The 16,736-nt window shown below is 39.3% G+C and overlaps 1 protein-coding gene across 1 annotated transcript in view; it reads right to left on the minus strand.

Annotated features, from left to right (window-relative positions):
* Nucleotides 1-16,736, minus strand: part of PHEX (phosphate regulating endopeptidase X-linked) — a 222,484-nt gene that overhangs the window by 150,541 nt on the left and 55,207 nt on the right. The window contains exons 11-14 of the mRNA XM_084791126.1: nt 12,430-12,498; nt 9,395-9,511; nt 5,859-5,942; nt 3,228-3,373 (exon numbers count right to left, since the gene is read on the minus strand). Coding sequence (XP_084647252.1) covers nt 3,228-3,373; nt 5,859-5,942; nt 9,395-9,511; nt 12,430-12,498 — 416 coding nt within the window. The remainder of the gene's footprint in view (nt 1-3,227; nt 3,374-5,858; nt 5,943-9,394; nt 9,512-12,429; nt 12,499-16,736) is intronic.

Below are 16,736 nucleotides of genomic sequence, written 5' to 3' on the forward strand. Positions count from 1 at the left end.
TGTGTCACAAGACAGTCATGTCTTATGGAATGTGAGTAGAATTGACTTATCCCACTTGAAGACCTTTCCACAAACGCCCAGACAAGCCTTCACCTACTCTCTTTCTTCAGCCACCAGCTGGCGAGAGTACCACAATCCTAGAGGAAGGTCAACTTACAAGATAGAAGGATCCTACCATATTTGACAGGAACAGGGGTCAATGAGAGTTTAGAAGCACTTTCTACAGCATGTGACACATACATTAACTATTGGGACCCAAGAAGACTTTTCCTCTATTAGACTTTTCAGGTTATACAAGTAAGGACCAAATATGATCAGCAGGGAATGTAGTTCAGTAGAATATTGGTTGCTCAGCATCATACAAGAACCTTGGAAACAAAGGCTAAAATGGGGAGTGGAGGGAAGGAAGCGAGATACAAAGATAAAATGGCAACAGAGGAATGAAAGGAGAGAGACGCATCTGGGTTTGGGTTTTGTTTTTAAGATTTTTTTGTCTTGTTTTGTTTTGTTTTTCTCCAGACAGGGTTTTTCTGTGTGTAGCCCTGGCTATTCTGGAATCACTATATAAATCAGACTGACCTCAAACTCACAGGGATCCTCCTGCCTCTGTCTCCCGAGTGCTGGTATTAAAGACATGTACCACCAATGCCGGGCTAAAGATTGATCAGCAATGTAAAACCTTACTGTGGTATGCAAAGTGCTGTTGATATTTTCAAGATACATATAGTATTATAAAATCTCATAAATGTACATGGAACTAGTATGATTTTTTATGACTTGGTTATTGAGGGAGAAACTGTTTAAAACATCTGGATTTTAGCTTGATGTTTAAGTGAAATGTTATATGGACATAATGTCTGCAAGCAGCCTTGTATCTAAATGCTTTTCCATTGTCATTTATTGTGTTCACGTTTGTGTAAGTTACCAATTTAGCAAGAACTACATTTTAAAAATCTCCCTCCAATCAGAGTCTTTCCTACTGCATGTTGCTATAAAAAGTCTCACAGTTATAAATTATAATCACCAGGAATTCATTTGGCCCTGGTTATAAATTAGGCATTGGGAAAAATCCAATTAATATAATTTCCAAAAGTCCCCACCATTTTAGAATGAAGTGCAAAGTCACTAGAAGAAACTGACTTCCTAGATGCTGAACAATGAATATACTTTGGTGAAAGTCAGCATTTAAATCTAAAATGTGCTCAGTGGCATATGGAGATAGAAGAGTACTTGGGTTCCATTTCATAGTACAGGTTGAGCAACCCTGATCAACCTGAGACCCAGAATCTACAACATTTAAAGCAGTAATTTTATACCAGCAATAGAAAAATCCATACTTAACCTCTTGTGATGAATCTCAGTCACAATATGTGCATGCTATAAATAGTATATAAAATGATAAGGCTACAGGTATATGTTATACATGAAACATAATACATTTGTATTTAAACTTGGATCTCATTACCAAGATAACATATTAAGTACAAGATCACTTCTGGGTCCAAGTACTTTGGGTAGGGGATGTTTGACCTCTATTTTAGAGCTAGGAAGTGCTAACAAAGTAGTTTTACAATATCGTGATGTCCCTGCTTCATTCACCCTGCAAAAATAGAATCATAAAGCTATCCTGAAATGCCTGTTTAAAATCTAGACTCTCAGGGCTGGTGAAATGGCTCAGTAGCTAGGAACACTGGCTTCTCCTGCAGAGGGCCCAAGTTTGGTTTCTGGTACACATGTGTCCACTCACAACTGTCTATGAATCCAGTTCCATTTGGATTCAAGGCCCTCCTCTGACCTCCGCAGGTACCAGGTACTCATGTGGTATACATGTATACATTTATTCAGGCAAAACACTCATAATATAAAAATAAACCAATATTTTACAAAACAAAATAAAATAGATTGAATGATCCCCTGCAGACCTACTACAGTAGACTCTATAGGGGAGGAGGGGACTGGCCTCTGTATTTTCAACAGGGGCCTAAGGGGATGTTTCAGGTGTCACTATATACTTGCCCCATATAGTACATTGGAATTGCAAGATTTACTACCATTATATATGCTCACCCACTGTCAAATTCAATTTTCAACTTAGCAAATTTCTAAAGGATCACTACTTCTCTCTAAATGGTGAGTTCATTGTTTCTTCTGTGTTTTGTCTATACGTTGTCAATGAACTTGGAATATATCCTAAAAAGCTGCAGCTCTTCATAGCATTCTAGATATTTCTATGGGGTAGAGGTGGGCATTGGATGCTATAGTTTACTCCTATGATTTCTGTAGGTGCCTTTAAAAAGAAACTTAACTCCAGGCAACATAGCCAGAATCTGAGTAATAAAATATGTGGGGGTTTTTTGTTAATCACACCATAACAATTGCTTTTCGTGAATTGTTTTTATAAGCTTGTTCATCTTTCATTTCTTTTTTCTTGTCTTTTCCAAGGCCAGGTTTCTCTGTGTAGCCTTGGCTGTCCTGGACATGCTTTGTGGAACAGGCTGGCTTTGAAGACACAGCAATCTACCTGCCTCTGCATCCCAAATGCTGGGATTAAAAGCGTGCACCACCACCACCCGGCTTCACCTTTCATTTTCTGTATTAAATCTCAATGGCATAATGAAGATAAAAAAAAAACCTCGGGCATTTTTAAGGATTTTTTTCCCACTGTAGTGCTAAACTAACAAAGCTACAAATCCTAAACATTCTTTAAAATAAGAAAAAATGTGATCACACAAAAAGTTGTTCCATCCACTCACTTTTCTATAGCTTTCAAAGTAGTCTTGTATTTTCAATACAGGTAATTTGGTCTGTTGCCAGAAAATGACTTGCTGACTAAAGAATAACCAGAAAGGGGAAAAAATGCAGCAAAAGACCAAGAATGAACTGTGAAGGGAAAAGTGTTTATATAGAAATCTCAGGAAATAACATCATTACTAACTAGTTTCCAAAACTAATAAACAATTTTGGTTCTCTGAGAGAACAGTATGGAGAAATAAGAAATTGGGGCAAACACAGAGCAAAAAACATTGTGTATTTGTTGTCATCTCAGCAAGTGAATTACCCCAGACAATGATGTGGGCCAATTTATCACAAAGGGCACTGTAATTTTCCCTATGACTGTTTTGCTGTAACATTCTTTAAAAGCAATTTTCAAAGTACATGAAAAATAGAGGTCCTTCTAATTTAAAGAGAAAACAATGCCACAGTAAAATGCATATGAAAGTTCTTACTTCTTCCTCTCAGAGCTTAATATCCTAAATAAATCTTTAAAGTATTGTGGGACGCGAACCACCACATTCTCCGAAGGACCGATGTCTTTCAAGTGTGGGTAGAGTCTGGTATCAATGACCTTCTTGATATAGCCCAGCCAGTCAAACTGAGGATAGAGAGAACAGATGAAACCTATGTTAGGGCAGCAAGTAAGAGGAAAGGCACTCAAATAAAGTGGGCTGGTGAGCATAAGTTATTCTGTCCAAATCATTAAAGATGAGAATGGTCATCATTCACTTATCCAGAAGCCAAACTCAAGTCACTACCATTCAGACCCTTCATCAAAAGTGGAGCTTGTGTTCTGAATCAGAGTTCTGGAAGAATAGACACTCTTGAGGGTTTTTTGTTTGTTGTTTGTTTGTTTGTTTTGGTTTTGGTTTTTCTTTTTTTTTTTCTTTTTTTTTTCCTTTTTTATTAATTTATTCTTGTTACATCTCAATGGTTATCCCATCCCTTGTATCCTCCCATTCTTCCCTCCCTCCCATTTCCCCCTTATTCCCCTCCCCTATGACTGTTCCTGAGGGGGATTACCTCCCCCTGTATATGCTCATAGGGTATCAAGTCTCTTCTTGGTAACCTGTTGTCCTTCCTCTGAGTGCCACCAGGTCTCCCCCTCCAGGGGACATGGTCAAAGGTGAGGCACCAGAGTATGTGAGAAAGTCATATCCCACTCTCCACTCTACTGTGGAGAATGTTCTGACCATTGGCTAGATCTGGGTAGGGGTTTAAAGTTTTACAGCCTGTATTGTCCTTGGCTGGTGCTTTAGTTTGAGCGGGACCCCTGTGCCCAAATCTGCCTATCATAATGTTCTACTTGTAGGTTTCTAGGACCCTCTGGATCCTTCTACTTTGCCATTCTCCCAGAAGATGCTCCAGCACAAACAAGAAAATTTGCTCAACCATGTTCATAGCAGCCTTATTCATAATAGCCAGAACATGGAAACAGCCTAAGTGTCCATCAGTAGAAGAATGGATAAAGAAACTGTGGTACATAAACACTATGGAATACTATTCAGCTATTAAAAACAAGTAATTCCCGAAATTTGTGGACAAACGGATTGAGCTAGAAATTATCATAATGAGTGAGTTAACTCAGAAGCAGAAAGAGTCAAATGGTATATACTCACTTATATCTGCATACTAGCCCAAGGGGCTTGTCCCATGAAAGCCTTCACTTACCAGGAAACTGAGACAGAGGGGAGGACATTCTAGTGGGACTCTAGATGAGAGAAGCATTAGTTTTGGTTTTTCAAGACAGGGTTTCTGTGTATCCTGTGCTCTCCTGGACTCGCATTGTAGACCAGGATGGCCTTGAACTCACAGAGATCCACTTGCCTCAGTTGCCTCTGCCTCCTGAGTGCTGGGATTAAAGGCATGTGCCACCTTGCCCAGTGAACTCTTGTGTGTTAATATATGATGCACTCCCTTGGCTGCTGGAGCCCTTTTCTCCCTCCATCTTCTCTCTATCTTGTTACTTCGTCCCATGCCCATCTTTTCTTCTAGCTTAGTTCATTCCTCTAATCCCTTGCACTCCCTCACCATTCTCCATCTAACTCTCATATTCCTCCTGTTCTTCCCCTAAACACAGACCCAGATGCCTCCACACACTATTAAGCTTCTCCCTTACTCCAGTGGGAGAAAAAAAAATAACACACCTCCTTTCTTTTTTTTTAAACCATTTTTTATTAATATTACATCTCGATTGTTAGCCCTTCCCCTGTTTCCTCCCATTCTTCCCTCCCTCCCACTTCCCCCCTTCTCCCCTCCCCTATGTCTGTGATTGAGGGAGACTTCCACCGTTGAGTGGAAAGTGAGACCTGACTTTCACATGAACTCTGGTGCCCCTTTTCTGACCACGTCCCCTGGATGGGGAGGCCTGGTGGCACTCAGAGGAAGGATAGCAAGTTACCAAGAAGAGACCCGATAATCTTAGAACACCTCCTTTCTATAGAACATCATCTTGTGTGTCTTTAAACAAAATGCTGCTTGGTTCTTTGTATTGGCTTCCCTAAAGGCCATTATCCAATCTATTACTTGCCTAGCACCCATTTTCCTGCTTCTTGCCATACAGCAGGCATGGCCACATGACCCAATTCTACTCAGAATTAAAAGTAAGCCATATAGGAAGATTCTGAAAGGGGACTTTATGTTTACCCTAGAAAAATAAACAAGTCCGGTGGGATGGTGAGTTCTTCCCCCTTCTCCTTGCCCTAATGTGGAGCTACAGTGCTCACTTTGTAACCATGTTATCAAAATGAAGTCAAAAAGCCCAAGCAGGGTAAAATGTAACCATAAAGCCTGTATAGTGTCAAATAGCTGGACCAATACCAACTAGTGCCCATGGCTGTGTCATCAAAAAAAAATGATCTTACAGTTTTAAGCCACTGTCAGAAAACTTTTTGTATTTCCTACAACTGAAGAAATCCCATTGCACACACACGGATATTTTATGTGATAATTTTGAAAAGAATGATGATAATCAAAGTGATGAATAGTAAGATTTACTAAGCTAACTATTATACTCAGATGAAATAGAATCACTTGTAAAATATCAGGAAACAGGAATTTTTTGGTAGAGAGTTTTCACCAACCTGGGGAATCATATTGCTGAGCTCTGAAATGTTCATTTTGTTATACATAGCCTCGCTGGTTCGGTTTTCATGCGGAATCATTATCTGTTAAAAGGAGATTTGGGTTATTTTTTTCAAATGAAGCACTTATTATTGGATGACTGCTTTTCACATGTGCCAAAACATCTGTATATCATTATCAACTTTTTCAAGAGTTTGGTGTGTTAACCAGCTGTGGTGAGAAATTTAAAAAAAAAAAAACAGCATTTTAGGCAGGATTAAGAAAATAAAAGAAACTTACGTACCTTTTTCAATGAGAAACAATGTCCCCAGTACAAAAAGTTCCCAGAATGCCCTTTTCCTCTACCATATGGATGGGTCAAGCCCATTGCTGGCTCAGTTCTGACAGTTAAGCTGAAGTTGCACAACTAAGGTCAACATTCCATGTTTACCTATGGTCTCCTGACAGTGACCTCAACTCCTTCACCTCTAGGAGAAAATGCCCAGTGACAAAAAGGAGTCTGTGTACATATCATTGACACTTGTGATTATTTTCTCTGACCTCAGATTTCCCACTGCAGGAAGTATGAATTTGATCACCACCTAGGCAGACATTTCACAAGCTTCTGGCCTCTACCATGTTTAATCTAGGAACTGCAACAGTGACTCTTCCTCGAGTCATCTTAATCACTCCCATTGTTCAATGCCCTTAGCTCCCTTATTCACGTCATCACCTTGCTTCAGGGCCTCCTATTGTTCTAGTCCCTTGCATTCTAATGCCCTCTCCCACCTCACCTACAACTCTTTTATCCTCTACCTCCTGCCCATGATCATCATCTCCATGGCATGGACTTTACCTAAGCTTTATATTCTCTAAGGAGCCTTTACACTTGAACTGCATTTGGTACCAATCACCAGTGCCACTCCATGGACAAGTCCTCTCTCTCATCCAGGATCCCAGACTAGGACAGCATGGGTGCATAGCTATCTTTACTTATTTGGATTTGATGGTGCTTCTTCCCGCTTCTCAGCCACTGAAACTTTACTAAGATTGTGTATCTTAGTAACTTTGGCTGTGCCTAGTCACCTAAAACTAAGGGAATAAGAGGAACATTCCTAATCAGTTGAAAATCCGCCACCACAGACATTTCAAGGTAAAATCACAGGAGCTGAATGGCAGGCAATTACCTCTCTCTTCAAAGTGTTTCAGTGCCTTAATATCTCCCTCTCCACTCTCCATCAGAGAGGAGACAAGCCCCTCACAGTTTCCTTGCTGTTCGTGCATTCTAAACATTGCCTCAAAGGATTTCTACATGTCTCCTCCTTCTCCTCTTTTCCCAACTCCAGGATAAAGCCCTTTGGCCTTGAAGCTGTTTTCAGCTCTCTAGCAGCTGCTCCTCTCCACACAATGATTTGTCACTTCATTTACCATCACAACAATTTTCAATCTTACTTCAGCCCAGCTGTTTTCATATTTCTTTTTGGTTTAACTCCCAGGCTCAAGGCAAGGCCTTCCATGATTTTTATCACACCTTCAGTTCAAATTAGTACTCTTGGGCCTCCTATTTACTTTGAAAGGGAATCCAGAATCCAGACAGCCTTTAGACATGGCTTATAGGCATATCTCCAACAGTCTTCACAACCTTCATGTGACATGCAGTAATAAACGTTTTAAAGTGATATTGGGGCTCATTAAGAATATGTTTTAATATAGCATGAAGTGGAAAGACACAGAGAGAAAAATATCTTAAGAAAAGGGCAGTATAATATGCCTTAGAATAGACACAGGCTTGATAAGAGAGTTTTCAAGAACGAACTGGGAGGGTGCACATGTGCACAGTGCGTTTATATAAGTCAGAACAAAACTTTGGGTACTGGTCCTCACATTCTATGTTGTTCGAAGCAGAGTCTCTTTTTTGTCTGCTACTGCACTACAAGGCTGGATGGTCCATGAGCTTCCCGTCTCAGAGTAGAAGCACTAAGGTTACACACATATCCCACTACTCCTGGGTTTACATAGGTTCTGGGAAGTCAAACCCTGGTCCTCATGCTTGTACAGCAAGTGCTTTACCTACTGAGTCATCAATCCAGCCCCTAAAAAGAACCTTTGTGCTGTGGGTAGGGATTTAGAGAAAGATATCATTTTCACTAGATACCATCACTAGAAGGGGAGACCTACTTCCTCAGCCCTAGTCTTCTAGCCGACTCCATATCTCAACATACCACTACCCATTTACAGAGCACAAAACCAATAAACACTTGAACCTCAGAATGTTTAGCAACTTCCATATAAAAGATCACCAAGGTCTCCTACAAGCAAATGTCACCAAATTTATTCTCTCTGAACATGAAGACATTTAGGGATTTTATACATTGGTTCTTGTAGAAAGCAGTCATACTATAAATAAAGCTAACTATTTAGGATTTGTCATTCTCCAGCAAATTGGTTTTTCACTACCCTCCCCTTTTTTGCCTCTAACATGAGCCAGAAAGAATTTTAAGCTGATTTACTCAGAATATAGTATATGACACAGTGACAATCATTAAAGCAATAAAAATGGGGGGGAGGAATGAAAGGCCAGGCACCACTGGGCATGATGGCACACACCCTTAATCCCCAGAACTCTAGAAGGCAGAGGCAGTTAGATATCTGTGAATTCCAGGCCATCCTCATCTACCTAAAAAGTTCTAGAACAGTTGGGGCTACATAGTAAGACCTTGTCTTGGAAAAAAAAGAAAAAAATTCCAAAGTGAAGAATAATAGGCCTGGGCTGGAGAGATGGCTCAACAGTTAAGAGCACTGTCTGCTCTTCCAAAGGTCCTGAGTTCAATTCCCAGCAACCATATGGTTGCTCACAATCAGCTATAATGTGACCTAATTCTGTCTTGGAAAGCCTTATATAGATAAGAAAGAAAGAAAGAAATATTTTAAAAAGGAATAATAGGCTAATAAAGCACAGGCAAGGCAGCTTTAAAGTTTAAGGTGTACCCTATACAGTTGAATGCATCAAACTCCATATCCAATATTGATAAACTTCTCTGAGTCCAAACTTTATCAGTTACTCTGAGTGTTCATGATACAAAAAAGTAGGTGGGGGTTAAAATTACCTTCTAGGACTTGGGGTGTAGCTTAATAGTAGCATATATACTTAGCATGTGTACATTCAACCCCCAGCACCACAAAAAAGGGAATCCCAACTCTCAATGAAATCAGCATTTATTGAACATCTGTCTTCTATTTGAACCATACAAAATTTTCTCTGGGAAAAGGTTTCCTTACTGGCACTCTTTAACCACAGTGGAGTAGCACATAAACATTGAATAGGCTTAAACCAAAGAAGTGGAAGAACGAGAAGCTCTTAATTCCTGCAGTGGTTCTTTTTACTTCCCAAAGAGGATGCTATTACTACTACCTTGGATCCAAAGGGCAATGACACAAAAGGTTACCATTTGGTTGCAATTTATATTTTCATTCAGCATGTACTGTTCTCAAAATAAGAAAAAAAAAGAGCATGGAAAAAAAGGAAAGAAAATAAAGGGTTTGCACTAAAACTTACCTCAGCTATCTTAATTTCCAATCTAATCACTGATTTCATGTCATGTTCAGCTCGAGATCTATTAGCTCCTAAAAGCACAGCAGTATCCACCATGAATTTGTAAAGGGCATCCCGATACTGTAAGAGATAAAGAAGCAAGTGGCCATGACAACAGCTTGGTAGGAAGTATATTTTAGAGTTATGGAAGAGCAGAAACAGTAGGTGAAAATAAGCTTCCTTCATTTTCACTCTGTACTCGGAGGATGATAGCAGCATTATGCAATGCCAGCCACCTACCTGCCACATTGAGAGGAAAAATAAGAGTGATGAGTGCATGGGTACTATTTCTGTGACAGATAGAGTTGCCTGAGCATCAAACATCAAGCAAACTAGTTTTCTGATAACTGGTGATATTATGGATAAAAGAAACAGCTCCAAATGAGTCCAGAATTGAAAGATAAAGGTCAGGTGTCTCCTTCCAAGGCAAGTGATGCTTTAATAAAGTAATGGGAAAGAACTGTTTCTAAAAGCAGAGGACCTGATCCATGAACACTAATGTGAAGTGTGATTTATTCCCATCCAGCTCCATTTAGCCAGCTTCACAATAAGAAATAAAAGATGATTACAGTGATTGGAGTCCTGTGTCTTTTCAGTTTCCATAGAGTTCTCCTCCCTGGCTCAGGGGGAAAAAAGGAGATATGATGATGACAAACCTAGCAACTATCAAATACAGAATTCATCTCTAAGGTACAACATGACCCTGTAAGCTATTCTTACTGTGTGACTGACCTTAAGACCTATGTGTTTCTTGGTAGATAGCCAACCTTTCAATAAATGAAATTCAGTCAGCAAGCCTTGCTAATGGTCTTAATTGGAAAGAATGATTTGCCCTTCCCAAGTCTACAAAAAAAAGTGTTCAGCTACTCAGTACACATGCAAGGTGGCTCACTAAGCAGGCTACACATATTATGGGGAAAGGCATACAAATGAAAAACTAAATAATGCTTGAGTCTGTTTCTAAGTGTATTCTCCAGTGGTGGAGACAAACATGTAATAGCTGTAATATGAGGCAAGCAAAAATGTTTCTTAATAAAGCCACTGTATGTATGAAAGCTGAAGAACCAGAGTATTCCAGCCCAGAAAATTTGGAGATACACCATTTGAAGGGTTTGAGAATGTCCTGTCCATTGGGTAGATCAGAGTAGGGGTTCAATGTTACTACTTGAATTGTCTTTGGTTAGTGCAATAGTTTGAGCAGACCCCCCTGGGCCCCGATCCACCCATCACGATGTTCTTCTTGTAGGTTTCTAGGACCCTCTGGATCCTTCTATTTCCCCATTCTCCTATATTTCTCTTACCTAGTCTCAGTAGGATGTCCTCACATCTATCCCAATCTCCTGGTAAGTGAAGACTTTCATGGTACATGCATTTTAGGCTAGTGCTCAATTATAAGTGAGTATATACCGTGTGAGTCTTTCTGCTTTTGGGTTAACTCACTCAGTATGATCATTTCTACTCCCATCCATATGTCCACAAATTTCAGGATTTCCTTGTTTTTAATAGCTAATAGTATTCCACAGTGTAAATATACCACAGTTTCTTTATCCATTCGTCAACTGTGGGACATTTAGGCTTTTTCCAGGTGCTGGCTGTTATGAATAAGGCTGCTATGAACACACATGCTGGTGAGGACATGGAGAAAGAGGGGTTTGAGAACAGTAAAATAAGGGTCCTTCTCTTGGAGGAAGAACAAAAACAGATAAGCTGTGAGAGATGGGCTGAAAGCAAACAATGATAAGACCTTGAACTTTTTCAAAGGAATTTAGACTCTATCTGAAGAGCAAGACATACCAAGAGTTGTGGCAGGGGCACAGAACATAGCAAATAGTACTAAAGGGCTATTGAAGTGAAGGGGGTTACTGATAAATATGAACCACTGTAGTTAAGGCAAGAGTGGACAGAAATGTGATCTGCAACAGTACAAATGGAAAGGAGGAACTAGGTGCTTGGAGGAAGGATTCCTTGTAAAGGTAGTAGTATTACTTGGGCTTGACTAACTACTTATAGGGAGAGGAGATGATTTCAAGCCTGATTTCCAAGATCACAGCAGAAGCAAAGGTTCCCTATTCTGTCATATTTGAATCAAGAAGAAAACTTGGCAACATCTTTTGATAAGTTTCCTGTGCCTGAAAGACGCCTAAGATACAGAGGTTATCAGCACTGACTCAGGAGACCTGGGCATGAGGCACAAGGCTTGTTTGGAGGGTTAACAAAATTTAAAAGTTAGCTAGCCCTGCCCAGTGTCCAAGAAACTACCCGTGTTTCCAAGCTAAGTCTAGAATTCTAACCTGATCTAACCCAATTCTGACCTAATTTTGTTTCTAATTAACCATCATTAACCCAGAGCACATGTTAAAAATCCCAGTCCTCATTTTGTCTGATAAATCAGAACCACTACGGCTTGATCCACACTGTAAGTTTTCAAGGAGATATTTTAAGCCAATACAACTTGAGTATTCTTAAGTTTGGCAAATGATAATGAATGATTTGTACTTCTAAGGACTGGCTGTAAGCTCATATCTTGGTTTTTTCATTTGCATATGCTCTCTCTTCATCTGGGTGATGATGTCACTGAACAAGGAACTTATACAACTTTGATGTTCCTAATTCTGCAAGATAGGAAGGAGAGTTGTCTTCTAAACCAGTGGGTTTTCAACCTTCCTGTTGCTACAACCCTCTTAATACTGTTCTGTAGGTTGTAATGACCCACCAACCAAATTATTTTGTTGCTACTTCATAGCTGTAATTTTGATACTTTTATGAATCATAACATAAATATCTGATATGTAGGACATCTGACATGTAACCCCCAAAGGGGCCATGACCCACAGGTTGAGAACTACTGGCCTAAACACAAGGTCTCTGCTTCCCGCACTGGAAATGTGCTCAGTGAAGTTATGATGCTAATTTCCAAAAAGGAAGCAGAAATTTTAAAGCAATTGATGGACCAAACAGTAGCCAGACAAGACAGGTAGTTGAACATGAGTAAAACTCACAGATTTGGCTTCAGTACTGTTATCCAAGAAGTCTTCCCTCACAGCCAGGGAGAGTGTTGCTTGGTCCAGCTGTTAAAACAAAAGCAGAAAGCATGTTATTGACATTTTAAACTCTTATGTACCAAGCAAACAAGAGCTGTGGGCTCATTGGCAGCCCAGCTATATTTTGGGTTTGTGTCATTATCACAAAAAAAAGTTCACTCCATTCAGAACTGCATGCAAATCGATATTGAGAGACCTAACATGTGAGAGACCTGCTCTCTTCTTTTCTGATTTGTGCTTTCTGTCTTTGAGGTTTCACCAACACTGAATAGTACTAAGGCTCCTTGAGTTGGAATAGATAGGAGAGATTATCTGATAAAAGCCAGAGAATTTATGATTTTCTCAAGGTCACATGGTTGGACAGATCCCATAGTAAAACAACCTTCTGTAGTGCTTTGAGATGCCTATCTGGTTAGAGCTGATGTATTCGACTTTCTTCCTCCCTATCTCAAAAACAATTTTTTTTTTTACTCAAAAAGAATCAACTTATAATTTTGAAAAATCTTTTCAAAAGATTGTGGCTTTTAGAACTTTCTTTGCAAAGTTAAGAATAGGTGATAGCAACACAAGTGATTATCAGACAACTTTAATCTCAAGTATTTTATCCCTTTTTATATGTAAAATCTATATAAAATTACAATTTTCCATGAAAATCTCCTTCACATGCAGCAAAGTCTATAAAAGGCAAAGCTTTGGTGGTGCTATTATAAAATTTAAGGAAATACTGGTGGTTTTTTAAGTAAAATGCATTCAAAATGCCCTTGTGTGTATTGCTAATTGGCTTAAAACAATGAAGGCACAGGCCATCCTGGCTTCATCCCATTGCAATTCCCAATCTGTCATTGTTTATTCCAAAAAATAAGTAAACCAGAATCATAAAACAAAATATTTTGAATAAGACGCTTTGGCTTTCAATTAAATTTGGATCATTCAGTGACTCTTGCGAGCTTCAGTCTCAGGAGAAAGGAAACTACACAGATAATAGCAAGAAAGTCATAGGTTCCTCTCATAAAATGAGGTGAAACCCACAAAAGGCAAAAGTTTGGATAATTCAACTGAGGTTACCAGACCTTTTATAAACCTTCATATTGTTATGGTTGCTAGGGAACATTTTAAATACACCAACGCATTGAATAAGGTCAGACAGCTAAATCTCATTAGAAACACACAAACTCCTGAGGCAAAGTCTTTCTTAAGAAACTCACACCAATATATGGTATTTTTTCTGGTTTTTAAAGTTCTTGCATTTACAACTGATTTGAATGTTTCCATTTCAAGAGAAATGAAAATGTTCATCCCAGCACTTGAGAGATACACGGACTGGCAGTTCAGACCAGTCTGGGCTACACATAAGATGATAGTCTGGGCTATCGTGTGTGTGTGTGTGTGTGTGTGTGTGTGTGTGTGTGTGTGTGTGTGTGTGTGTGTGTGTGTGTGATTTTAGGACATCAGATACATTGAACTGAAATTGGATTTTTATCTACATACAATTAATATGCCAATTATAATAAAGTGTGTTAGGAGAGAAAGTAATAATATAAAAGAAACATCTGAAAATTTTGATATAGAAAAAGAAAAATAAAAATTAAAGAAACTCCATTTCTAAGAGAATTTATGGTTGGTATCATGAGTTTGGCTGAGAGTCAGAAAAATGCAGGCCATGGAATACCAATGAGTTTGAGTTGTCTTATACTAGGACAACCTTGACCTTCTAAATAGTCTTTTGAGATCACACATCCCACTTTTTCATTGTCCCTTAAATCTTCATTCTTCCTCTCACCAAACATAAGACAAACATAAGTACATGCAGCAGGGTGATGCTTTAGAAGGTACATTTCTGTTGTCTCTTGTAATTTTATCTCCCATTGAAATGTATAGCAAATCTCTGCCATCTTGACACAGGGAAGCTTTTCCAAAGACCAGTGTGTGAGTCAACCTGCAGGCATATCTTGAGGATGGAGACATTTCTGCCCATTGAAAGGAGTGCCTTTTTCTATACCAGAGGAACCATATTTTCTTCTAACACTAAAGTGGGTACATCCTCAAGGTCAAAGATTAGGCTGACTAAGGAAAATGCCTGATTCTTACGCAACCAAATCATAGGCCAAACAGGCAGGCTAACTACTCAAATTAAAAAGAAGCTTTCTTTAAATGGTCTTGGTCAGTTGATGGACCATGTTTCAACAGAAGAAAGCCTCTTGTCATATGTCACTGTTGACCAGTATCTACTACAGAAACAAACTTCAAGTGATCAAAACCAAATAGCAACAATGACAAGTAAATGATAATTTAATCTTCCTTGCCCACAGATAAAATGGGGCTCAAGAAAGATGAACTAACACATACAAGGGAAATAAGGAACCCGCAAAGTTAAACTGAGAGCCTCAATGTCCTTGACAGAAGAGCCAATGCTTGTCAACACACTATTGTTTTCCAAACTATGTATTAACAATTAAATTGTATATGTAATATGTGTGTGAGTGTACATGCATGCATGTCATAGTATACATGTAGAAGTCAGAGGACAACTTATAGGAAAGAATTCTCTCCTTCCAGGAAGTGGGTTCCAGGTACTGAGCTTACCGCATCACCAGTCTTATCAGAAAGCACCTTTACCTGCTTAACCATTTCACGGGCCCCTAGAATTTTTAAACTTACAAAGTAGCCAATGCATCCGCACAAATTCTAGAATTTTGCAGCCACCAGTACATAACCTTTGTTGTCAGGTTCATTAGGTTTCACACAGATCTCAGAACAAAATTGTCCCTACCATCTCTAGACACATGCTTGACTCTGTTTCATTACTATGAAAACTGTAGCTCTATGTTGTTCCGGGGAGGAGGTTAATTCGGATGTGTGAACATTCACTCATGTAATTTGGTACAAACAGGGAGAGAACTAAAGCCAATGTGAGCTGTACTCAAATGCCAAGCAGTGCTTAAACACTTCAGCTTGGAACAAGCTGCCATCTTGGCAAAAGAAAGCAATAATAAGTACACAATTGCCTCCTTACATTTGGAAAGTATTCTATTATTGACAGTGTTTGTAGTACCAGTATAATTGAATATTAAGTGTGCAAGGCAAGCTGTCACTGTGTTCCTCAGCTTCCCTTATTTTTCTATAAATTGGCATTAAAAGTGGACACTGAATTACTTTAAAGGGTTTTGTTTTTTGTTTCTGTGCCTTTGACACAAAGTCTTTGGTGATGGTGTGTTATTCCTGACTGGTATCAAGAGACACAAAATATCTGTTTTCCTCATTTTTACCAATGCTACCACTGATGGCTGAGTTCTAGTGACATCACTGCATGAATTTTCAAAATGTTCACCTGACCGTTTTAGTAGCTATTGGTAATAGTTTCCCAAGTCCATTGGCTCTTCAAGAATTAAATAATAGTTACCTAACCTGTTATTTCTCATTTTTAAAATTTTTTCATTATGCATATGTGGGATGGAGAGATATCACAATGGTAAAGAGCACATAGTGTTTGCTCTTGTGGAAGACCTGAATTCAGTTCCCAGGATCCACGTCTGTGGCTCAAAAACAGCTCCAGGTAATATGAAGCCTCTGGCCCCCAAAGGGCATCTGCATTCACATCATCATCTCTCTCTCTCTCTCTCTCTCTCTCTCTCTCTCTCTCTCTCTCTCTCTCTGTCTCTCTCTCTCTTTCACACACACACACACACACACACACACACACACACACACACACTTGAAATATCAAAGATAAATATTTTTTAAATTATGGTCAGATTTTTTCTTTTTTTAATTAATTTATTCAGATTACAACTCAATTGCTATCCCATCACTTGTATCCTCCCATTCCTCTTTCCCTCCTGCTTTCACCCTATTCCCCTACCCTAGGTCTATGACCGAGGGGGACCTCCTTCCCCAGTATATGGTCATAGGCTATAAAGTCTCATCTTGGTAGCCTGCTTATTTTTTCTTTGAGTGCCATCAGGCCAGCCCACCAAGGGGAGGTGTTCAAATATGGACACCAGAGTTCATGTCAAAATCAGTCCCCACTCTCCATGTAACTGTGGAGAATGTCCTGTCCATTGGGTAGATCAGAGTAGGGGATTGATGTTTCCTACTTGTATGATCGTATTTATTTAAATGTATCTGTGTGTAGGTAGGCAACCAAGAGTGCAAACGCACACAGAAACCAGAGAGTGCACCACATCTCCTAAATCTGGAGTTAAAGGCAGTTGTGAGGCATCTGACATTGGTGCTGAAAAACTCAGGTGTCTGCAAGAAGAGTTAGT

Source organism: Acomys minous (genome assembly GCF_964271855.1).
Source record: "Acomys minous genome assembly, chromosome: 7".
Lineage (NCBI taxonomy): Eukaryota > Metazoa > Chordata > Mammalia > Rodentia > Muridae > Acomys > Acomys minous.